The 24,766-nt window shown below is 47.0% G+C and overlaps 1 protein-coding gene across 1 annotated transcript in view; it reads right to left on the bottom strand.

The window, feature by feature from the left end:
• LOC115195273 (histone-lysine N-methyltransferase 2C) overlaps positions 1 to 24,766 on the bottom strand; it is a 225,697-nt gene that overhangs the window by 6,275 nt on the left and 194,656 nt on the right. The window contains exons 37-55 of the mRNA XM_029755045.1: positions 22,432 to 24,372; positions 21,830 to 22,167; positions 19,672 to 21,392; positions 17,838 to 17,952; positions 17,657 to 17,741; positions 17,480 to 17,543; positions 17,049 to 17,281; positions 12,029 to 13,756; positions 11,639 to 11,848; positions 10,748 to 10,912; positions 10,410 to 10,551; positions 10,068 to 10,206; positions 9,702 to 9,880; positions 8,061 to 8,194; positions 6,172 to 6,421; positions 5,507 to 5,619; positions 4,248 to 4,346; positions 1,311 to 2,460; positions 968 to 1,104 (exon numbers count right to left, since the gene is read on the bottom strand). Of these exons, the coding sequence (XP_029610905.1) occupies positions 968 to 1,104; positions 1,311 to 2,460; positions 4,248 to 4,346; positions 5,507 to 5,619; positions 6,172 to 6,421; positions 8,061 to 8,194; positions 9,702 to 9,880; positions 10,068 to 10,206; positions 10,410 to 10,551; positions 10,748 to 10,912; positions 11,639 to 11,848; positions 12,029 to 13,756; positions 17,049 to 17,281; positions 17,480 to 17,543; positions 17,657 to 17,741; positions 17,838 to 17,952; positions 19,672 to 21,392; positions 21,830 to 22,167; positions 22,432 to 24,372 (8,943 nt within the window). The remainder of the gene's footprint in view (positions 1 to 967; positions 1,105 to 1,310; positions 2,461 to 4,247; positions 4,347 to 5,506; positions 5,620 to 6,171; positions 6,422 to 8,060; positions 8,195 to 9,701; positions 9,881 to 10,067; positions 10,207 to 10,409; positions 10,552 to 10,747; positions 10,913 to 11,638; positions 11,849 to 12,028; positions 13,757 to 17,048; positions 17,282 to 17,479; positions 17,544 to 17,656; positions 17,742 to 17,837; positions 17,953 to 19,671; positions 21,393 to 21,829; positions 22,168 to 22,431; positions 24,373 to 24,766) is intronic.

Below are 24,766 nucleotides of genomic sequence, written 5' to 3'. Positions count from 1 at the left end.
TCTGGAAGAAGTTTGGAACCACAAACTTTTCTTAGCGCTGGCCGCCCAGCCAAACTGAGCAATCGAGGGAGAAAGCCCTTGGTCGGGGGGTGACCAAGAACCGGATGGTCGCTCCAGAGTTCCTCTGTGGAGATGGGAGAACCTTCCAGAAGGACAACCATCTCTGCAGGACTCCACCAATCAGGCTTTTATGGTAGAGTAGCCACATGACAGCCCGCTTGGAGCTTGCCAAAAGGCATCTAAAGGACTCAGACCATGAGAAACAAGATTCTCTGGTCTGATGACACCAAGATTGAACTCTTTAGTCTGAATGCCAAGTGTCCTGGAGGAAACCTGGCACCATCCCTATATGGTGGTGGCAGCATCATGCTTTGGAGATGTTTTTCAGTGGCAGGGACTCGGCAGGATCGAGGGAAATATTAACGGAGCAAAGTACAGAGAGATTCTTGAAGAAAATCTGCTCACCTTCCAACAGGACAACAACCCTAAGCACACAGCCAAGATAACGCAGGAGTGGTTTTGGGACAAGTCTCTGAATGTCCTTGAGTGGCCCGACCAGAGCCCGGACTTGAACCTGATCAAACATGTCTAGAGAGACCTGAAAATAGCTGTGCAGCGACGCTCCCCATCCTACCTGATAGAGCTTGAGAGGATCTGCAGAGAAGAATGGGAGAAACTCCCCAAATACAGGTGTGCCAAGCTTGTAGCGTCATACCCAAGAAGACTCAAGGCTGTAATCGCTGCCAAAAAAGTGCTTCAACAAAGTAAGTAAAGGGCCTGATTTTTTTATTTTTCATTATGGGGTATCGTGTTTAGATTAACAGGGGGGAAAAAACGATTGAATCAATTTGTGAATAAGTCTAACGTAACAAAATGTGTAAAAAGTCAAGGGGTCTGAATACTTTCCGAATGCACTGTATACACCCACCTAAAACCTTCTACTCTCTCTTGCCATCTCTGCTCTTACCGATTCCACGATCCTGGTGACAGCAGTGACAGTGAATCCAAACAGGTCCTCTCCCTTCAGGTAGACGGGGAACAATTTCAGAGTTCCAGACTCGTTACGCCGCTCAGCCACAGGCTCCAGAATCTTGTCCCAGACACCTACAACACAACAAAAGGGATATTCGGGGGTGAGGTCAATAAGGTCATGTTCATAAGGCACTTCATGGAAGAAAACTGACAAACAGATCGACTAGCTGGACATTAAAACTGACTGAAACAGAGAGGGACTACCTGGACATTTTCATTTTCTGTTGCAAGCCCCCCCCCCCCCCACGTCTGTTTTTCACCCCACCACGCCCCCTTACCTTTGGGTGAGGCGCCGGTGAGTACCAGGTCATCGTAGCCCTGTTCCATCACCCGCACCACAAACTCCGGCCGGCCCTCGTTCTCCTCCACCGAGCATAGGTAGCGGCAGCGGCGGTTGCCGTGACGCGTGCTCCAGTAGATGCGGCTGGCCCGGTAGCCCACGGGGAAGATGGCGTTGGTCGAGTGGAAGGCGGCCATCTGCTGAGGAAGCAGCTGACCCACAGTGTGGAACACCAGGCTGCCCACACGGAACGTGTGCTGGTTCTCGCCACGCTGCATGATGCTGGCCATCTGCCGCGCCTCATCACGCTGCACGTAGACACGGCGGAACACTGCGAAGCAGCGCAGCTCGTGGTCGTTAGTGGCGGGCGCCACGGCCCTGTCGCTGCCCCGGGGCCGGTGCAGGTGGCACAGCATGGTCTTGTCCTTAAAGAAGGTGCACTGGGCCTTGAGGGCGCATGTGAAGTGGTAGGCATTGGCGCAGCGCAACCGGTGGCAGCGGCTGGTGGCACCCGTCTGCTGGCAGAAGGCGCAGCGCACCGCCATGCCCCGCCGTAACGCCAGCTCCACGTTGATAAGGGCGCCTGCTTGCGTCTCATACACCTCCGATGACCACAGTGCGCAGTTAAGGTGCACCCACAAGTCGAGGTCCAGGTTGAGGAGCCGGGCGGGCCCATCCGTCACACCGTCGCCCTCCTCGTGGCAGAAGCAGCAACGTCGAAGGTCGCGGAAAAGGGGATCAGGACGCAGAGAGGCACCCAGCTTCCTCAGCAGCTTGTCCATCTCGTCCTCACTGGGCAGAGAGGACAGCAGGGTTCTCCTAGTGGGAACCACAATGTGCACGCTCCACTTGCGCCAACGCAGGCCCTTCCAGCGCTTGTGGTGGTGCGGCAACATATCACCTCCCCCGCTGGCTGAGTGGACCGCCCTGGGCCTTGGCTTGAATTTGACCGTCACCTTGAGAGTGTCCAGCTTGGGTTTCTCAGAGGGGAAGGAGATGAGACGGGGGCTGGAGGGGGGCGACTGTTTGGGCTGCAGCTGGGCCAGGCAGTGGACGTCCAGTGTGGACATGTTGTTACTATACTGGTGGAGCACCTTGGACGGGCTCTCTTTGACCGACGACTCAGGCAAGAGAGGAGACATGTTTGGCTGCGAAAGAGAGTTTACTCATTAGGAATCCAATGCAAATTCCTCTCAGCAATGGCATCTTTGGTCATTGTTAGACCATGTTAAAATAATCCACCTGCTTTTTGACTGCGCTTAAATGAACACATAAATCCACTCATTCTCCATGCAATCTATGAGTCCAACCCATTATAACAATACCAACGTTCATACACATTTTGACAGCTGGAATCTTTTTTGGAGACACTTTTTCATGACTTAAAAACATTTCCATGACCAACAATTGGCGACGTCGCTATGTACGTATAAATAAGTGAGGCTCTCTGGGAGTCTGCTCTCTGATTACATGTACCATCTCCTGTCGTTGAGCAAGGTACTTAACCCCCCACAGTAGAATACCTGTTAGGCAACTGTATCAAACACATAGTCAACCCTCAGTCTGGAGAGCTACCTCGTGAAACACATCAGAGCCCATTTATCAAGGTCCGGTTGAGCAGGTCATTTCTAAAATGTGTTTTGTTGGAGGGGAATAAAAGCCTGCACACCCATTAGAAATAAAAGCCTGCACACCCATTAGAAATAAAAGCCTGCACACCCATTAGAAATAAAAGCTTGCACACCCATTAGAAATAAAAGCCTGCACACCCATTAGAAATAAAAGCTTGCACACCCATTAGCTCTTCTGGAGAATGGTTAACCACCCTTAATGTATAACATTTCATGCCTTTTGAAAAAATTTGCTCATTCAATATATCAAAGATCAAATGGCTATGGTAGGCCATTTTCTAAAATAAATGTTTCTGGTTTAGTCATATTTATCTTAGCTACTTTAGAATTGTTTACTTTGCAGGCTGACTAGCATCTATCGAGTTGCAATGTCCCATACATCCAAATCAACTGGAATTGAACGAATCCCAAATAATACAACAGCGAAGTGAATCATTCTTTCTAAAATAATATTTTAAATTAAACATGAATCATTCAAAAAAAGTTAAGAAACATTATGGCCTTATTTGCAAGTGTCGGTGGAAAGTTTTTTGGGACATGACGAAAACATTATATGCTAATAATAGCTAAACAATTAGACTCTTATGGGTTAAGCCGGGGAGCTAAGCTATATGGAATTGTTTTAGGAAGGTCATACCAAGGATCATTTTGCTATTTGATTTAGAATTTTAAGACCCCTTGAAGTTTAAAAAAGAATATGATAAAATAAATGTTGGCCTTACTGCTATTAACCCATACAAATGAATGGAACAACGGATAGTCTAAAGGAAATTTGTTCTGAACCGTCTGTCCTATATATCTGAGAGAGATCAGTCAACAAATATATTTTTGTATTATGCTAATTCGATTTTTGCGGGGGGGCGCGGACATCGACCTTAGGGGGTACAATATATGTTTTGAATTGGCAACCTAGTTTTTAGAGAACAGACTATCATTTTATAGGCTAGGCCTACATGCTGTTGCAATGCCGACTGTCTTGCTCTACTTGAGCAACGGCCCACTCATCTTGCACAAATGCAGGTGATGCTCGCAAACACAGACGCACTAAAGTGTCATTCCGTTCCTGTCGATTTTTATTCCTTTGATAAAATGTGCCTGAATAAATTACCTTAACAGAAACTATGAAATTAATTTATAATTTTTACTTTTCCTGACCTGGAAAACACCATTAAAAAAAATCCTGGACTTTTTCAGGATTTTCTTGACAGTACAAATTGTCTACATACCATACTGGTATCAGTGAGGTTCTCTCAAAAAGCTAAGAGAGCAAAAGATAAGTGTTGAGTACAGTTAGAGATACACACCTTACTGTCTATGGTTTTGGATTGTGTGGCAGTGGCGTGGAGGACGAAACAGTTATGGCTGCAGAAGACCATGCTGCCCCCCGCATGGTTCGGTCTCTCCTGTGGAAAGCAGAGACAAGTCGGCATCATGTACATTAGCACAAAAAGGAAGAAACGTCTCAGTGAAACGGGCAGGTATTAACAACCTGTGCAATTAGAGAAACTCATTTTTGTTTTCCGTTGCAAAACGTTTTGCCTTAATGAACATGACCCAGGTTACAGACAAGGCCACTCTGCCTGAACGTGCATGAGACGCACAGTCCAGAAACTACTACTACCCCATATGCACTCCTGAAAGTGATCCTCAAGATATCCTACATATGGGAACCTATGGATCAAAAAGCCTGCTGTGCCACAGCCATTGTGTTGACGCCATAAAGAGTCGGGACATTTGCATAGCCTGTGTGTGGGCTGGCAGGAAGAGGAGGAAGACAAAGATAACTCCTGATTTAAACAGACTTGTATTTACATACTCAACTCGGGCCATCTCGACTCCTCCCGTGGTAAATAAGGAAGTGTGTCGTGGCAGTGGTCCCTCGGGGGTTAGGCAGTTAAACTGGTAATTGTTCTGGGGCGGATCGTTACTTCCCCAAAGGGAATGGGGATTAGCATAATAAGGCAACCGTTTTCTACGTACCCCCCTAAGGGGAGGACTTGAGGCAGGTCGCATGCTTTGAAGTCCTCCAAGTATACTTTAACCTCAAGCTCTTTATATGGATGGTACATAAGGGAGGGCTGGAGGAACTAAGAGCAAATGATGACATGAATTTGAATAAGAACGCAAAAAAAAAACTGTCAATCCCAAAGAGGGGTTGATAAATTCATAAAAGCAGGCCTTAGCTTTACTTTTTTCATTCCTTTTTTGGCTCAGATAAATCTCATTCCTCAGCAACCAAACTGATACTGTAGACATGATAGGAATGACTTTCAGCCTTATACAATTCAAATAACTAAACGTGTTCAAATTAACTAACAATACTTTTGGAGCTCCCGAGTGTGGCAGCGGTCTAAGGCACTGCATCTCAGTGCTGGAGGCGTCACTACAGACCCTGGTTCGATTCCAGGCTGTATCACAACTGGCCATGATTGGGAGTCCCATAGGGCGGCCCAGCGTCGTTAGGGTTTGGCTGCCATTGTAAATAAGAATTTGTTCTTAACTGACTTGCCTAGTAAAATAAAAATATTTGCTTCAGTCGAGCAACAACTGATCTGGGGCATACCCGTTTGCTGCAGGGTAGGTCTTTGGTGGACTTGCGGACTCCGTTTCCCAGAACCAGCACCTTGCAGTTCCAGCACCACTGGGGTTTAGGCCTGTCTCCCCTGGCAGACGGACCTAAAACACAAACAACTCAATCAAACTGACCATCAACATTGCAGAACACTTAAATGTATCAACCAACAAAACATGCAATTTCAACCTCAATTCGTCAATCAAAACACTTGGGTGAAAGACGGGTGAACAAGAACAAAACAGACCGCTAGTACGATTGCATTTGGGTCATTTCACATGGCTTCTTCAAAATCAATTAAGACAACCATATTATACTTTGAAAGTCTGAAACTGAAAACCTAACAGGTTCATCATCCCCAACCATTAGGGGATTTCATTAAACTTCAAATCTCAGACATGATCGATAAAGGCTAGATAGGACTATCAGAGAGCTCTGGCTCACACACAGACTAGTGTTTCCATGCCTAGCTCTTTGTTCAAAATCTTTTCGAAACAGACAATTGTTTGTATGGAACGTAATAGGAAAATCAGTAAAAGAAAGTGCTAACTTAAAGGTATGGTTCCACCACGATTTAACTAGCTCTGTGGGCCAGAAACACCTATTTCTCCCATCACTATCAGTAGTTTAAAGTTGCATTACTGGTGTGTACTGACCAGCGCTGGTAGGTGGCTGCTGGCTAATTCCAGGATGGGTGGGCGGTCCGGGGGGTCTCAGGAACCTCATGGCGGGGGGCTGCTGGGGGAACATGGCCGCGTGGTGGGGGTCCACACCCTGCGTCTGAGGCACCTTGACTCCAGCCAGCAGGGCCAGGGAGCTACGCTCGGGGCCGCGGCTCACCTCATAGCTAACGGGGATGTTCACACACAGCAGGTTGGCCACCGCAGCCACCATGCCAGGGATGTTCTACAGGTCCAGAAAGGGTCAGGGGGGGGGTCAAATAAGTTCATAGCCAGTGACGGCCAATACAAACAGCCTTATGCGAGACAACCCATTTTGTCTATCTTGCATATGGTCTGGCTTGGTTACCCGGTAGTTTATTTAAATGTACAGTTGAAGTTGGAAGTTTACATACACCTTAGCCAAATACATTTAAACTCAGTTTTTCACAATTCCTGACATTTAATCCTAGTAAAAATGCCCTGTTTTAGGTCAGTTAGGATCACCACTATTTTAAGAATGTGAAATGTCAGAATAATAGTAGAGTGATTTATTTCAGCTTTTATTTCTTTCATCACATTCCCAGTGGGTCAGAAGTTTACATACACTCAACTAGTATTTGGTAGCATTGCCTTTAAATTGTTTAACTTGGGTCAAACGTTTCGGGTAGCCTTCCACAAGCTTCCCACAATAAGTCAGGAAGCTTTAACTTCCTGACTGATGTCTTGAGATGTTACTTTAAAATATCCACAATTTTCCTCCCTCATGAAGGCATCTATTTTGTTAGGTGCACCGGTCCCTCCTGCAGCAAAGCACCCCCACAACATGATGCTGCCACCTCCGTGCTTTACAGTTGGGATGGTGTTCTTCGGCTTGCAAGCATCCCCCTTTTTCCTCCAAACATAACGATGGTCATTATGGCCAAACAATTATATTTTTGTTTCCTCAGACCAGAGGACATTTCTGCAAAAAGTGTGATGTTTGTCCCCATGTGCAGTTGCAAACCGTAGTGTTGCTTTTTTATGGCGGTTTTGGAGCAGTGGCTTCTTCCTTGCTGAGCGGCCTTTCAGGTTATGTCGATATAGGACTCGTTTTACTGTGGATATAGATACTTTTGTACCTGTTTCCTCCAGCATCTTCACAAGGTCCTTTGCTGTTGTTCTGGGATTGATTTGCACTTTTTGCACAAAGTACGTTCATCTCTAGGAGACAGAATGCGTCTCCTTCCTGAGCGGTATGACGGCTGAGTGGTCCCATGGTGTTTATACTTGTGTGCTATTGTTTGTACAGATGAACGTGGTACCTTCTGTCGTTTGGAAATTGCTCCCAAGGATGAACCAGACTTGTAGAGATCTACAATTATTCTTCTGAGGTCTTGGCTGATTTCTTTTGATTTTCCCATGATGTCAAGTAAAGAGGCACTGAGCTTGAAGGTAGGCCTTGAAATACATCCACAGGTACACCTCCAATTGACTCAAATGATGTCAATTAGCCTATCAGAAGCTTCTAAAGCCATGACATCATTTTCTGGAATTTTCCAAGCTGTTTAAAGGCACAGTCAACTTAGTGTATGTAAACTTCTGACTGGAATTGTGATACAGTGAATTATAAGTCAAATAATCTGTCTGTAAACAATTGTTGGAAAAGCTACTTGTGTCATGTATAAAGTAGATGTCCTAACCGACTTGCCAAAACTATACTTTGTTAACAAGAAATTTGTGGAGTGGTTGAAAAACGAGTTTTAATGACTCCAACCTAAGTGTATGTAAACTTCCGACTTCAACTGTATGTATGTTTTCAGAATGTCTACTGCCATTTAGTGTCTAAGATCAGATCAACTATAGTCGTCAAAATGGGTTGTTTACAGTTGTATTTAACCACTCACCTCCGCTGCGACCGGATTCAAGGTGATAGCAATGGATACTAGGCCAGCTTTGGAGCAGGAGGGAGCCTGTCTGAACTGGGACCCGAAAAAGGAGCTTGAGGGTTCAGTCTTGACCTCTCGCTTAATCTCAGTCCCTGAGGGAAACAACCAGACAATCTAATATTATAGAGGAACTAACACAAATGATGCTTGTACAACACTGGCCTGGGAATGATTATTAAAGATATTTACCAACAAGAAAAACTTGTTATGACTCAGCATAACTATAAAATAACACTGGGAGACCTCGGGTGCGTGCTTAGTCCCTTCCTGTATTCCCTGTTCCTGCGTGGCCGCGCACAACTCCAACACCATCATTAAGTTTGCTGACGACAATGAGACAGCCTATAGAGAGTTCAAAGACCTGGCAGTGTGGTACCAGGACAACAACCTCTCCCTCAACGTCAGCAAGACAAAGGAGCTAATCGTGGACTACAAGAAATGGGGGACCGAGCACACAGAGCTGTAGTGGAGAGGGTCGAGAGCTTCAAGTTCTTCAGTGTCCACATCACTAAGGACCTATCATGGTCCAAACACGCCAACACAGTCGTGAAGAGGGCATGACAACACCTCTTCCCCCCCCCCCCCAAGAGGCAAAAAAGATTTGGCATGGGCTCTCAGATCCTCAAAATTCTACAGCTGCACCACTGAGAGCATCTTGACAGTCAATCACCGCTTGGTATGATAATTGCTTGACATCCAACCACTACAGAGGGTAGTGCATACAGGCCAGTAAATTCCTGGGGCCGAGCTCCCTATCATCTAGGACCTCTATACCAGGCGGTGTCAGAGGAAGGCCCTAAAAATTGTCAAAGACACCCAAGTCATAGACTGTTCTCTCTGCTACCGCACGACCAGTGGTACTGATGCAACAAGTCTGGAACCAACAGGACCCTGAACAACTTCTACCACCAAGCCATAAGACTGATAAGTAGTTAATGCAAATAGTCTGGGAAGCTATTTAACCGACTCATCACATACACTGCTGGTAGTGTTTACGATCTGTCACTTTATTCCTAGTTATAGGTACATATTTTCCTCAATTACCTCGTACCCTGGCACAGTGACTCTGTACTGGTACCCCTTGTACACTGATTAAATAAAAGATCCCAAAAATGTTCCATATGCACAAAAAGCTTATTTCTCTCCAATTTTGTGCACACATTTGTTTACATCCCTGTTAGTGAGCATTTCTTCTTTGCCAAGATAATCCATATCAAGAAGCTGATTAAAAAGCATGATCATTACACAGGTGTACCTTGTGCAGGGGATAATAAAAGGGTCATGAAAATGTGCAGTTTTGTAACATAACACAATGCCACAGATGTCTCAAGTTTTGAGGGAGTATGCAATTGGCATGTTGACTGCAAGAATGTCAACCAGACTTGTTGCGTTTATATTTTTGTTCAGTATATATATATAGCCAAGTTATCGTTACTCATTGTGTATCTATTATTTCTCTATTTTCTTTCTCTCTGGATTACTGGGAGGGCCTGTAATTAAGCATGTCACTGTTAGCTCACACCTGATGAATAAAATTGGATTCGATTTTTGTAGCCCTTGTTCAGTCAGGAGTGAAAGTTGTGTATGTGTGATTCTTACCTTTCCCGCTGGCGCTAGGCAGCATGGGAATTACAGGGGAGGAGCAAGGGGAGGGGGGCTCCTCCTTGACATTTGACAAGTCGGGGTAGCGGCTGATCTCCACACCGACCACACTCTCGGGGGACGAGGAGGGGACGAAGCTATCAGGGGTGTCCCTGTCCGCACAGTGGTCCTGGCTCCTGGGATGTACACAGAATCAGGGAAACTAGTTCAACTACTGGGCTCCTTCACGTAACCAGGCCCGGGCAGCACAGCTTGGCTCAGCTCAGTAGTGCAGAAGGGTATAAGTCTGTTTAATACTCCACTCTCCGTTCAGAAGCAAAATTCCCATTGAAATGTGGATTTGCAAGTCCTTCAAAGGCTCACCTGAGTTCCTCCTGGTTGTTATGGGGTGGTGTGGGGAGCGAGGCAGGGACGTCCACCGTCTTGGGCCCCTGGGTGATGGCATGGGCCAGCAGGTCTTTTTCTGTCCGGAACGCTGCAGGTAGCTGCTTGGCTTTCAGGCCTATAGGGAGAAAGTAAAACATTTATTGTTCCTTTTATTTTCAGACCTTAGAAATGTGTCTTTTTCCATTGCAATCCCAGTAGGGATTCTTTGATATAGAATACATTTTAGATCACTCTTTAATATTAGCTATAATATTACTACAGCATTACATCTCCAAAGAAGTGAGACAGAGGCACAGAAGATGTTGAGTCCCACTTTACCATCATGGCCACCCAAGACGGCAGCTTTCCTGGTAAGCTCCTCGGCCGTGGCGAACCCGTTGACCATCTTCTGCCTCGCCACGGGGGGCGGCGTGGGAGGGAGTGATGCTGGAGGGGTAGGTGGGTTGCTCAAGTTGTTCTGCTACAAAATGGCAAACCACACAACTTTGTAACTGGATCCAACTAGGGAAATTTGTTTTGGTATACAGGAGCATTCAACAATGTGCGGCTATCCATTTTATTTTCTAGGAAAAATTTTCCTTTTCCTATCCTATACTTTTTTCTACACTCCACCTGGGAATAGGATGGATGTGCATACACTAGTGATCTCTCCTCACCTTGTAGATGAGCTGGGAGTAGTAGTCTGACACGCCGCCCAGCGAAGCGCTGCCAAAGGATCCTGACAGATTGTTCTCCCCGTTCAGCGGCCCGCTGCCGAAGGGGGGAAAGTGAGCAAAGTTGACCCCCATCAGGGGCTCTATCAGGGGCAGCAGGGAAAGCTGCTGTGGGGGTGGAGGAAGAGAGGAAGGAGGGTTAGTGAGAGCAGAAGGCACGCTGTACGTGGTACTGTATTTTAAAGGCTTTCTCACTGCTTATATTTCGAGGTAAGCACTGAACAGGATCAAAACTAGTTCTAGAAATTGAATGAAAACATTTGACTGTAATTAATGACATTTTTTGGGGGTGTAAAAACTGAAGTAATTTTAACCTAATGTTATATGGTTATCAAAAGTGTATGCCTTGGGAATTGCAGCCTTGGGATTTTTTTGGCAAACATTTCATTGTGCCCCTGTGAAAGGTTCACCACTGCATAACCCATGGTATATCTCGTCATAATTTGAATGACAATTTCTTTCTTTTATCATTAGTATTCGGTTTATGCCTTCCACAAATGTCGAGTGATTCTTTAAAAAAATCCACAGACCATTTCATTCCACATTAAGATGAGTGATTTATGAGGTGTGCTAACAGAAAATAGCAAAATAAACACCCACATTTGTACCTAAGCAACTGCAGAGAATGATACACTTTTATCTATAAAATCAGCAGCCTGAGTGCTAATCTGCACATAGCGACACCACACACGTGAAATATTTAATGCCATATATGGAAATATGTACAAAATAAAACTCGTTTTTATGTTTCAGGACTGGGAACATGACCAGACCAATCAGCCAATCAACACATTCATTCAACACTGTTCGGTGGCTGACTACTATGACCTGTACCTGTTTGAGCTGGGTCATCAGAGTGTCAGTACTGGAATAACCAATCTGCTTCTCCTCTTCCTCCTTCTTCCTCCTCTTGTAGCGCGATGGTGGTTTCTCCACCCCGTTTTTATGCATCAGTTTGTTGCGTTGCTGCTTCCTCTTGCCCTGCTCCGGCACCGAGGGTTCTAGGAGCTCGGTGCTTCCTGTAAGCTGACTGCGCCGGGGAGTCTGGGAAATTACAACGAGACAAGGTTGGTGAGCTACTATTACACAACAAAGAGTTTTCATTAGGAATGTAGTACTGTATAGCAATTGCTTAGCCAATTTTGTACCCCAATATTTCGATTTCAGATAGAACATGCAGTAACCTATGCTATACTATAGTGACTGTGGTCTTTCCCTTCTCACCATGTTGTTGGCGGTGGAGGCCGGCCTGGCAGTAGCTTTGCGGTCTGATGAGTCCTCCTGCTCTGAGCGCAGTTTGTCACAGGACATCTGCTGTGTGGGAAGGGTCTGGTTGGCATTGGCGACCGGTGGGGGTGTGCTCTTGTTCTTCAACAGGTGCTTAAGCAGCTCGTTCCCTGTGTCGCCACCTTTGGCACCGTGGAGGGGCGAAGAAAACCCCCCCTCGCTTCCCTCCTCCACCTTTACTGTCCCGCCGGCTCGGGGAACGTGCTGCATGGCAGACCCCTCGTTGGCCGCCTCGTCCCTTCTGCACTCAGTCTCTATGCTCTCCAACTTGATTTGGAGGGTTTTGTCAAACAGGGGGGCCCGGTCATTCTCAGAGCCCATGCTGGAGCAGCCACCCTGGGCTAAGCTGCTGCCTGAGAGCTGCCTCTCCAGTTCTGTGGAGGGGGCCAAACCAGAGGACCCCACTGGGAGGAAAAGATCGGACAGATCCTGCTCACCGGGAATGCTGAGGCTCCGGGTGGATGAGGTGTCAGACCCGCGGGAGGGTGTCAGCGGGGAGCAGCGGTCTGAGTGGGGAGTGGACGGGGTCATGACAGAGTCTGTGTCATCGACCGAGTCTCTCTTCTTCTTCCTGTTCCTCTTCTTCTTGACCTTCTCCTCTGGGATGATGTTGGAGTAGAGCTGGATCAAGGACTGGCCTGAGCCGGGGTAGTTGGGAGGCAGGGGGGTGGATGAGTCCATTCCGAACGGTGGTCCCTGTCCCTCGCCTCGGCCCCCACCCTGGGGCATCATCTCAGGGCCTCCGAATCTGGCGGGACGGGGCTGTCCCGAGGGGAAGTTGAGCCCCTGCAGCATGGGGTTTTTGGGACGGAAATTGGGACCCATCTCGGGACCACCAAAAGCCCCAGTCTTGGGCATAGGCCTGCGCTCGTCTCCCAGCATGAAGGCCCCGTTGCCCTGCTGGGGGTACATGGGCCCTAGCTGCCCCTGCTGTGGTGGTGCTTGTTGTTGAGGTCTAGAGGGCTGCATGAAGTCTTGGGGCAGATCAGTATTGTAGAATGGCATGTGGGCCAGGCTATCCCCACTGGGGTTAGTCGCTCCGGAGCCGTGTGGGAGCCCAGCGGGACCCATACCCAGGCCTTGCTGCTCCATCTCCAGCCGCTGCTGCATGGCCCGGTGCCTGTCTACCTCCTGCATCAGCTGAACCCGCTGTCTCTCCTGCTGCTCCCTCATGCGGTCCCGCCTCTCGCGCTCCTGGAAGCCCTCGCTGAATGGATTGTTGTCATCAAATTTCACAGCGAGGCTATTGCTGCCACCACCACCACCGCTTGCTCCCTGGGTTCCTGCTCCTTTGCCTGCAGGTGTGGCTTTTACTCCGGGCACCATTGAGGCCGATTGAGGCTGAGGCGGTAGTTGGGTCTGGGGTGGTAACTGGGCAGGGCTGGCAGGGGGCATATGAGCTGGAATTCTTGGACCCGGGCCTCCCATCGGTCCTGGGGCTCCCCCAGGGTGCCAGCCTGGCACATTGGGCATGCGGGCAAGGTTAGGTTGGCTGGGGTGGGGCTGCATTGTCATCATGGGCTGGCCCAAAGGGGGCCCCCTGGGCATCATAGGGGCAGCATGAGCTGGCATCCCTGGCATCATAGGAGCCTGTAGACTTAGCTGTTGCTGCTTGACACGGTACTCCTCTATCAGCTCTGCATGGTCTTTCTGCTGTTTCCGAATCTACCAGAGAGAAATAACACAAAAGAGGAAAAAAAATAATAAGAGAAATGTGAGCAGACTGAATGTTATCCCACCCAATTCTTCACAGTGCAAGATGGTATTGAGAGACATTTTTAGGCACTGCTTTTACAGTCCAATTACAACTGGTATTTACCTGACAATCACAGAAAGAACAGTGATCAAATGCTATTTCCTGTTACTTATTCAAAATACCTCCGTAAAATTGGCAACTACCTGGAACCAGATAATGCGTATCGATACAGTAAATGTTTCCATGAATCCACAAGAAATCAGATTGAACCATTACGAAGTAAATACCAGGTAAATAGCGTAATCATAGTAAAACCTCTTTAAAAAAAACTTGTGAAAATATTGACTGAGTGGAGGATGTGTGTTAACTTCACAGAAAAAATCATGCCTTTGTTCTCCTGTGGTGTTTGTCTCGCACCTCGCCACATTGAAAAGGTCACGGAAGTTGGAAATAATTAGCAAAGGCGCCATTTTTGATAAGAAAAGGTCAAAAGGTTTGTTTTCAGGCTCAATGTTTCCCTTGATTCTCAAGAAACCAAACAGTTATTTTAAAGTAGCAGCTGTTTTTCAGCAATGAAGTTTGTGTGCTGTGTGTGTTGCTGAGGAGGGTCACAAACAAGTTAAGATTGTCAAAATTGAGGGGACAGGAATTCAAAGCAAAGAGTTGATAACTGAGCCAACATCAAGAGTTTAATTTCAAGAGAAAATCGACAAGATGGAATCCAACAGGATGTGGGAGCTAAAGACAAACAGGCCAGAGGAAAACCCTAAATTAAGCCCTCAAAGATGGAGAGAATCTATTTACAAAGCAAGTCCTGCAGGGTTTAGTTATCTTATCTTGATTATTGTCCAAATATATGGTCAAGTGCTGCAAAAAATTACCTAGTTAAGCTGGCCCAGAACAGAGTGGCACATCTTGCTCTTCATTGTAATCATAGGGCTAATATTAATACTATGCATGTCAGTCTCTCTTGGCTAAGAGTTGAGTAAAGACTGTTGAGGAAAGATGGTTTGGAAATTCCAAATTGTTTGCATAGTCATCTTACACACACCTTCCCCACCAGACATACCACCAGGGGTCTTTTCACAGTCCCCAGGTCCAGAACAAATTCAAAAATACAGTTGAAGCCGGAAGTTTACATACACTTAGGTTGGAGTCATTAAAACTTGTTTTTCAACCACTCCACAAATTTCTTGTTAACAAGCTATTGTTTTGGCAAGTCAGTTAGGACATCTACTTTGTGCATGACACAAGTAATTTTTCCAACAATTGTTTACAGACAAATTATTCCCCTTATAATTCACTGTATCACAATTCCATTGGGTCAGAAGTTCACATACACTAAGTTGACTGTGCCATTAAACAGCTCGGAATATTCCAGAAAATGATGTCATGGCTTTAGAAGCTTCTGATAGGCTAATTGACATTATTGGAGGTGTACCTGTGGATGTATTTCAAGGCCTACCTTCAAACGCACCGCCTCTTTGCTTGACATCATAGGAAACTCAAAAGAAATCAGCCAAGACCTCAGAAAAAAAATTGTAGACCTCTACAAGTCTGGTTCATCCTTGGGGGCAATTTCCAAACACCTGAAGGTACCACGTTCATCTGTACAAACAATAGTACACAAGTATAAACACCATGGGACCACGCAGCCGTCATACCGCTTAGGAAGAAAACGCGTTCTGTCTCCTAGAGATGAACGTACTTTGGTGCGAAAAGTGCAAATCAATCCCAGAACAACAGCAAAGGACCTTGTGAAGATGCTGGAGGAAACAGGTACAAAAGTATCTATATCCACAGTAAAATTAGTCCTATATAAACATAACCTGAAAGGCCGCTCAGCAAGGAAGAAGCCACTGCTCTAAAACCACCATGAAAAAGCCAGACTACGGTTTGCAACTGCACATGGGACAAAGATCGTACTTTTTGGAGAAATGTCCTCTGGTCTGATGAAACAAAAATAGAACTGTTTGGCCATAATGACCATTGTTATGTTTGGAGGAAAAAGGGGGAGGCTTGCAAGCCAAAGAACACCACCCCAAACGTGAAGCACGGGGATGGCAGCATCATGTTGTGGGGGTGCTTTGCTTCAGGAGGGACTGGTGCACTTCACCAAATAAATGGCATCATGAGGAAAGAAAATTATGATGATATAGTGAAGCAACATCTCAAGACATCAGTCAGGAAGTTAAAGCTTGGTCGCAAATGGGTCTTCCAAATGGACAATGACCCCAAGCATACTTCCAAAGTTGTGGCAAAATGGCTTAAGGACAACAAAGTCAAGGTATTGGAGTGGCCATCACAAAGCCCTGACCTAAATCCTATATAGGATTTGTGGGCAGAACTGAAAAAGTATGTGCGAATTCACCCAACTTATTGTGGGAAGCTTGTGGAAGGCTACCCGAAACGTTTGACCCAAGTTAAACAATTTAAAGGCAATGCTACCAAATACTAACTGAGTGTATGTAAACTTCTGACCCACTGGGAATGTGATGAAAGAAATAAAAGCTGAAATAAATAATTCTCTCTACTATTACTCTGACATTTCACATTCTTAAAATAAAGTGGTGATCCTAACTGACCTAAGTCAGGGAATTTTTACTAGGATTAAATGTCAGGAATTGTGAAAAAATAAGTTTAAATGTATTTGGCTAAGGTGTATGTAAACTTCCAACTTCAACTGTACAGAGCCATGAGTGCATGGAACTCCCTTCCATCTTATATAGTGCAAGTGAACAGCAAACATCGTTTAAAAAACAAATAAAGCAACTCCTCACGGCACAACACCTCTCCCCCATGTGACCTAATTGTTGTGTGTATGTACTGTCATGTACAGGGCATTCAGAAATATTCAGACACACTACATGTTCATGTTTTTAAATGTATGTAAATTGTAAAGTCTTTTGTCTGTAATGTCTTTTTAGTTATGTGTCGGACCCCAGTAAGACAGTTGTTGCCATTGGCGTCGGATGATTGGGATCCTAATAATTCAAATACAAAATGTTTCAAGTGGCTTAAGATATGAGATCTTTCTCTCATCCACCTCTCCAAGGTAAATGACAGCTCTATATAGACACAGCATGTACAACCTCACATCTTCACATTATTTAAGGTCTCAGGATTTTCCAATTATGTTACAGATAATGCCATGTAAAGATGTAGAATCAAGAGACTAAAGAAATAACTCAAATCCCAATCTTTTCATAAACCTCAACATAGAATGCCTGCAATGAACCCTTGCTACATTTAGTTAGCTACCTGCTCCAACTGTTTCTGCACCACACTCTGCTGCTCTGTCACATGCTTCAGCTGCTCGACGTCCTCCTTAGGGAACTCACGGCCAGCCTTCTTGGCCGTCCGCTGTTTGGCTGACAGGGCCTTCTTGGATTTCCTGTGGGCCCCAATCTGGTCTTCCAGAAACTTCTGCTGCATCTGCAGGAGCTGTTGGGTCTCCTTGAGCCACTCCTCGTACTGCTTCCTCTTGCCATCGTCTGAGAGACGGGAGACAAAACTGTATACATAAATCCAAAAGACATACAAATGAAATCGAATAGACCTTGGATTGGATATGGTCGTCAACAAATGAAATACTGAAGAGACCAAATGGGTCTATGATTAATAATTTGGTTAAAATGAATGAGGATGTCATAATCAAATGCAAATAGAAAAACTTTGGGTTGTCCACTCACTGACAAATCCAGGTCCAAAATTTGGGGGGTTCGGTCTCGCCATCTGTGGAGCCAACTTCCCGTCCTGCGAAGACAATTAACAAACGATAATGTGGCCTTTTTTTCTAGCATAATATATGAAACATATGGCAGGCGGACTGATGGACAGACAAACAGTGGTTGATTCACGATGCTTACCTGTCCAAACACATGTGGAGGCAGAGTGGCAGCAACATCTGGTCCATGGGCTCCTGGCGTATGCTGAATTCTGAGAGGATCATTGCTTTAGGGAACATTAAATAATTTTTTACCCTTTCAATTTAATAACATTACCTAGCACAAGAACTCAAAGCTAGCATTGGGGAAGCTTTTGCCTTACCTGTTAATGACAATTGAGGGCATTCCCATGTTGTTCTGAGCCATGACTTTATTGATTCCCTTCAGGGCTACCATCTTAGCCTTCATGATCGGGTCCGTGACGGCATCGAAATCTGCTAAATAAGAAAACAAAACTAAAAAGTATCAGCAATTTTTTTGACAAGTCCCCTTAATTGTAGTTGATTTCCTTTCCGTGTTTTTTATTTGCCATTTTTTATGATTCTACAGATAACGAACAGGTAGAGGGCAGATCACACACAGATACCCTACCAAATCAAACCCACCCCCCTATGCTCTAACAGAACACACATGGATCCCCTACTAAATAAAACCCACCCCAACCCCTCCATGCTCTAACAGAACACACATGGATCCCCTACTAAATAAAACCCACCCCCCTATGCTCTAACAGAACACACATGGATCCCCTACTAAATAAAACCCACCCCAACCCCTCCATGCTCTAACAGAACACACATGGATCCCCTACTAAATAAAACCCACCCCAACCCCTCCATGCTCTAACAGAACACACATGGATCCCCTACTAAATAAAACCCACCCCAACCCCTCCATGCTCTAACAGAACCCCACCCCAAAACCAGACATGATATACAATGAGTAATATAAGCAAATAGTAAAAGAATACAAAGATACTATTAAAAAAAACTGTTTTATAATAATTTAAAAAGAGTAATAATAAGGATACAAATTCGAATTTGGGTTGGTTAATGGAGTTGTGAAATTAGTTGGATCCATGTCTTCTACAAAGGATAGGAAAGGTTACCAGATATTATAAAATGGAATTGCAGATCCCCTAACGAAGTAGCGTATTTTCTTTAGCTTGAGATGTTGCATAACTTCCTTTATTCAATGGTTAAAAGTAGGAGGAAACCAATCCTTCCACTTAAACAGCAGAAGACGTCTAGCTAGAAGAGTAGTACATGCCAGCATGTTGCCCATAGAACTGCTTCGAGGGGTCTCCTGTGATGCCACTCCGAATAATGCAATAAAAGGCATTATTTGACCTCCTTTTAAAAGGAGAAGTTTTTACAACCAAATATCTATTTCTGATGTAAATGGCATGTTATAGAAGGGTCCATATACCTTTTTTGTGATTTCACTTGTTTTTGAAAAACTTAACATCTCGTTGTGTAGTATGGGGGAAATGGAATATAACGTAATGGATAAAGTTCGGAATGACACAATTTCATGTGTACAGCATCTAAAGACCTGCATCAATATACTGAGAGCTTTATAGTATTTGGGTGTTCTTGGAGCAATTGTTAATGTTTTTCAGGGCCCCCATAATATTCAACGAAGAAGTGATTTGCTGTTTGGGGTAAGTTTCTCAAAAATAAGTGAAGTCACAAAAAAGGTGTCTATAACATGCCATTTAGATCAGGAATAGAGATTTGGTTGTAAAAAATAACTTCTCCTTTAAGGTCTGACCTCTTTCTAAGCCATTTTAAAAGAATTCACCCGTCACGAGTGCCACATCTAAATTATGTATGGAACGCTGGTGAAGTAAGACTCCCAAAAGTGTCTCTTAGTCAAGAAAAATTATGTCCAACATTCTGTTCCTCAATTACATGTGGGGAACGTTCTTTTTTTTGCTTTGAAATATATAAAAAAGCATTTGTCTCAAACGAAAATGGCTTCATATTCCACATATCTACCAAAAAGGATGATTATGCAAAATGACTGCAAAACCCCCAGAGGACTGTTCTGACTACACTCTGGAAATAACTACATGTAGAGGGGTAATGTGTGTGACTCAATTAAACGGATCACCAAAACAGCAGTCACGTCTATCTGAAGCTCATTGTCCTTACCTATGTTGGGGAAGAAGGAGTCGCTGGAGCGCTGTCGGATCATGGCCTGCATCTGCCTCTGCTGCTGCTGCTCTTGCCTCTCCTGGTCCAGCAGGTCCTGCAGTAGGAGGGGCTGCTCGTCCAGCAGCAGAGGCCTGTTTTGTGGACCGGCCTGCCCCAGCGAGGAGCCCTGCTGGCCCTGGGGGTTCAGGCCATGGGTAGTGGGCTGCTGACTGGCTCCCACCATGGCTAGGTTTAGCTCCACCTGCTGGTTTGCTGAGGCCCCGAAGCAGTGGTTCCCCCCTAGGATGTGGTTTGGGTTTCCCATTGAAAGCCTGCTCTGAACCAATTCAGGGTTCACCCGATGTCCCATAGCCACGCTGGGATTGAGCCTGTTGTTGTCTTGGGCATGTTGCATGCCTGTGTTTGGGTGTAGCCCAGTGGCCTGGTTCAGTTGGGAAGCTATGTTCCCTTGATGAGGAGAGCCGTTTGGGCCTAACCCAGTGTTTTCCAGTTTCTCTTTGACCAGAAGGTTGGAGAGGACCGGAGCCGAGACAGTCTGTCCAGGCTGCTCATACAGCCCTGTGGCCCCTTGGTTAGTCATGGTTCTGTTGTCATTCATCCGGCCACTGCAGAGTGGCTGGTCCTGGTTTTGCATGTGTCCATCTTTGACCTCTGTTTTGATTGTCTCCTCTATTTTGACTATGTCCAAGGTCTCTTTCGATTTGTTGGCCTCCTGTCTGATTTGGCCGTGCACGGATTTCCCTACGGACTGGGACGAGGTGGCTGCGAAGTCTCCGCTGGCGTTCCTCTTTTCCGACAGGGCTTTCTGGAGGTCAGAGGTCTCTCCCTGTTGGTGTTCCTCCATGGGGTCACCCAGGTCGAGATCTTCACTGAACATGTCTTTCTTGTCATCTAGGTTGAGCTCAGGATCTGTGTAGGCGATGAGGTCAAACTTCCCAGACATGAGGAAGGCGTCGAGGTGCAGGTCATTGGGTCCCAGGTCCAGGTCTTTGCCATCATCCGGGTCGAGGTTCAGGTTCAGGTCGACCAGGTCTTTGACCTCCACGTCTTCGAGGTCCTTCACTGCAGAGTCGTCAGCGTCCAGGTTTTCGTCGATTCCATCTCCACTGGGTATCTGAGTCTCCTCCGTTTGACCGGTGCTAGACCCAGGCAAGAGCATACCAGATGGCTCTGCATTGAGTGACTCACTAGTGACAGGGTGGCTGAGGGACCTATTCAGTGGAGGATGCTGTTGTTGTTCAGTGGTCACCTGCACTTCAGTCTGCTGCTGGTGCAGGTTCTCCATATTAACCAACATCTGCATTTGGCCAACCGATCCCTGGGAAGGTCTGCCCATCATGGGATCCATCGTTCTGGGTCCCTGGTTCCTGGCGAAGCCAATCTCCTGGCCTCCCATGAAGCACTGGGGTGGTCTCTGGGTTTGGTTGGAGGGGTCCATGACGTCGGGAGGTCCATGCCCAAAGGGGATCTTCATCCTGTTCTCAGGGGCCCTGTGGCGGAGCTCGATGAACGGCTGACCCATGATATTGTGCTGCTGGACGGTAAGGCCCCGTGGAGGGAAGTCCTGGGGGAGTCCCATCTGGGGATTGCCCCCCCTGGAAAAGTCCACCGAGGGGGACCTTCTCATCTGGGGAGGAATGTTTTCGACCATGGGCCCGCCAGGCATCTGCTGAGGGGGCCTGAGGAAATGTTGCTCCTGGCCGGAGGGAAATCCAAACCTGAGAGAAGAAAAGATGAAAAACACATTGTCAAATGCTAATCCATGAACAAGGCAGAACACAATGTCACAGATTGCTGCTGATTGCTCCCTACACACAAATAAGGAAGATTACACAGTGAGTAGCACTTCAAAAATGCCACTTCATTCCACAATGCATGTTTAACATAATTTCATTAACTGAATCGTTTCAAGAGGAGCAACACAATCTTTAAGACAATTATAATGGATTGGATTTGATATATAGAGCGTCTTCCTACCAAATGAGGTACTCAAAACGCTTTACATAGTAGGGGGAAACTCACCTCATCCACCACAAATGTGTTGCATTATGAAAATATACAGCTGCATTTAAATGTGGTAAAGGCCTTGTCCATAAAAAAATAAAGTGTCAAGGGCCAGAGTTTATGTATACCTATGCTGTCAATCTTGACTAACCTCATTCCTTGAGGCCTCAAGCCCATGTTGCCCATGTCCCTGGGGAAGTGCGGTATGGCAAACTGGCCCTCGTTGGGGAAGGGTCCTCGCTGGTCCCCTAGGAAGGTACCAGGGAACCTTTGACCCCCGGGAACTTGGGGGCCACCCCTCATGGGTCCTGGGTAAGGGGGTGGTGGTCTGCCAAACATGTGGCTCTGCGGGGTGGGATCTTCTTGTGACCAGTGACGGGGTGTCACCGCACCAGTAGCTCCACCAGCTTCCTGTAGTAGTCCCTTCTCTTGTCGGATGGCCGTCTTCTGTTGCTGCTGCCTCAGGATTAGCTGGCGCAGTCTCTGGCGCTGCCCGGGGGGGAGCAAGGTACACATTAGCAAGTAACAAATAAATCCTGCATCAACAAATAAATCCAGCTATTAATTAATTTGTATTTTAGGGGTCCTTACAGAGAAGAACCAATTATTTCATGTTGCACTGACGTGCACTGTCATATTGGCTTGGGAATGACTAATCACCTGCTAATAACTGTGCAAACAGAAGAAGGCTTTATGACAATTCAAGTGTTATCCATGTGATAGTGTCATTGCGTCTCTACTAAATGCAAATACCTGTCTGAGCTTCTCCTCGGTGTCTCCCAGGTGTGGCTGCATGCTGTTCTGAGCAGCAACAGTGTTGCTGCTCAACTGGGGGATATCATGGGCTGGCCTTTCTGAAGCTTGAACACAAGGTGTCATTGGACCCTGTTCAAAGGGGTCGTGAATCGGCGTTTGACCACCGTGATGATTCGACTGCGGCAGAGAGAAAGTTTCGTCCGACATTTCCGGGTGCTTAGATATCTGAGAGCCTGGGGCACTTGGATGGGCAAACGTGTCCTGCATCCTGCCCGGAGACTGGTGGGAGAAGGGGTCAGCTGGGAGTTGGGACATGGGTATCGGTCTGGAGCCTAGTCGATTGAAGGCGTCAGGACCAGCTCCTGGCCGGGGCGTCCCTGAAGCTTGGGAATAAGGGTCGGTGAGGAGTGGTCTTGGGGTTCCAGGGGGCTGTACGTATAGAATGGCATTGGAGGGCCGATGGGTACCGGGTTGTTGGGCATAGGGGTCCATGTTCCTTTGACTAGCAGGGGATTTGGGAAATCTATCCCCTGGGGCTGGTCTGGGGGTACCTGGCATGGAGGCATAAGGATCAATGGAGTGAGATGGAGACTGTCTGCGATTGGCTGGGTGCTGCTGGGGAAACTGGTCTAGATGAAGGCTAGGTGGCGTCTGCAGGTATGAAGGATCTGAGTGTGGCCTTGGGGTGCCGGGAGGTTGGGCATGGCCATCAGAGTGAGGTCTGGGGGTGCCTGGAGGTTGGACGTAAGGGTCAGGCATCTGCTGGGAATAATCTGGTCTCGGGGTGGATGGTGCTTGGGCGTATGAGTTTCTGTGAGGGTGTCTCATCATTGGCACGGGTTGAGAGAAATGGCCCTCCTGGGGTTGGCGCATCATCCTGGGCTCGTTGGGGAACCCTTCCCCCATGGGCGGACGGAGGGTGAGGGGCTGCTGGACATAGGGGTCGGGCTGTGGTCCTTGGGGAAAGCCATTAGATGGCCCTCGTCTAAGTCCCCCAGGCATAGGGCCACCGTAGGGCTCTTGCTGGGACTGCTGGGGAGGCATGGGGGCTTTGAACACTGGCACAGAGCCCGACTCGTTGCTACCGGGGATGGGAGTGAGCAAGGGCCTGGAGTAGGGGTCCGAGAGAATCATGCGGTTGTGAGACATGCGCTGGTAGACCTCAGCTCGGTGGCCCCCTATTCTGGCAAAAGCCTCACCTCCAGAGGGAGGGCTCATCATGTGCTTGACCTGCTGCTTTTGCTGCTGCTCAACGAGTCCTGAAGGGCCCACCCTGGCGGGTCCCATGGGTTTAACAAATGGGTCAGGTGGCCTGGGGGTATCTGGCATCTTAGCATAAGGGTCAGCATTACCAGACGTGGGCGAGCCAAAGGACTCGTGTGCCGGGGAAGGCCTCCCTCCCCTTTCCTGCATCTCTGACAGAGAGTTCTGCTGGGGCGTGGTGGATCCGCCATCCACAGGAGGCGGTCTCGGGGTGCCCACAATTTTGGCGTAGGGGTCCCAAGGTGAGGATGGCCGGGAGCCTGAGGAGGAACTCGGGGAGAACATCTGTGGTGACTGGGGCTCGGAGGATGGTCCCTGCTGCGGGTACGAGGTCTCCTGGGTGGGTGTCCTCGACGACGAAGGTAGGAGCTGTGGTCTGAGGAACACGTCATCCTGTGACCCGGAGGTGGGCGTGACTGGGAGTTGGGATCTAGCGAAGCCATCCTTAGACACTATTGGCTGCAGAGGGGATGAGTTTCCAGACTTTCCACCATTGCTGGGCTGAGGTGTCATGGGGCTCTGGTTCCCACTATTAGGTGTTGTATCTCCACATGACTGACTGCTAAACAGCTGTTGTTGTTGCTGCTGCTGGAGTTGTTGCTGCTCATTTTTAACCTGCTCCAGCTTTTGAGTAGCTTCGATCTTCGCCTGCTGCTTGCTCTTTTGTCTCATTTGCTGCCATGGAAACAAGAAAAGCAGGGGAGGGGAGGCACTTCAGTGAATGAAGCCTTTTTGAAAGTGTTGAATTTGAAATTTTATGATGACATGGTGCTAAGAATGCTCTCTTTCCCTCACTCACAACAAAGTTAATACTTTTTCAATATGAGTGGGTCTAGCGTGTGTTGTTAAGCCATGCAAGAGGGAACAATGTGAGGGTGTATGTAATATGGTCATGAAAAAAAGCTTCTGGAGGCTGTTACTGTGTTTTCAGGGCAAAGGACAGATTTTACCAGTTAACCAAGCTTTTCTCCCTACAACTCCACTTTACATTTTGCTTTTCTTACACCTCGTAAATTTTGCTTTATTGGTTCTCGGCAGACGAAAACCAGAACAGTGCCTTGCCTTGGGA

The sequence above is a fragment of the Salmo trutta genome, chromosome 6, assembly GCF_901001165.1.
Source record: "Salmo trutta chromosome 6, fSalTru1.1, whole genome shotgun sequence".
NCBI lineage: Eukaryota > Metazoa > Chordata > Actinopteri > Salmoniformes > Salmonidae > Salmo > Salmo trutta.
Note: the sequence above shows the minus strand (reverse complement) of the source record. Positions and strands in the feature narration are given on the sequence as shown.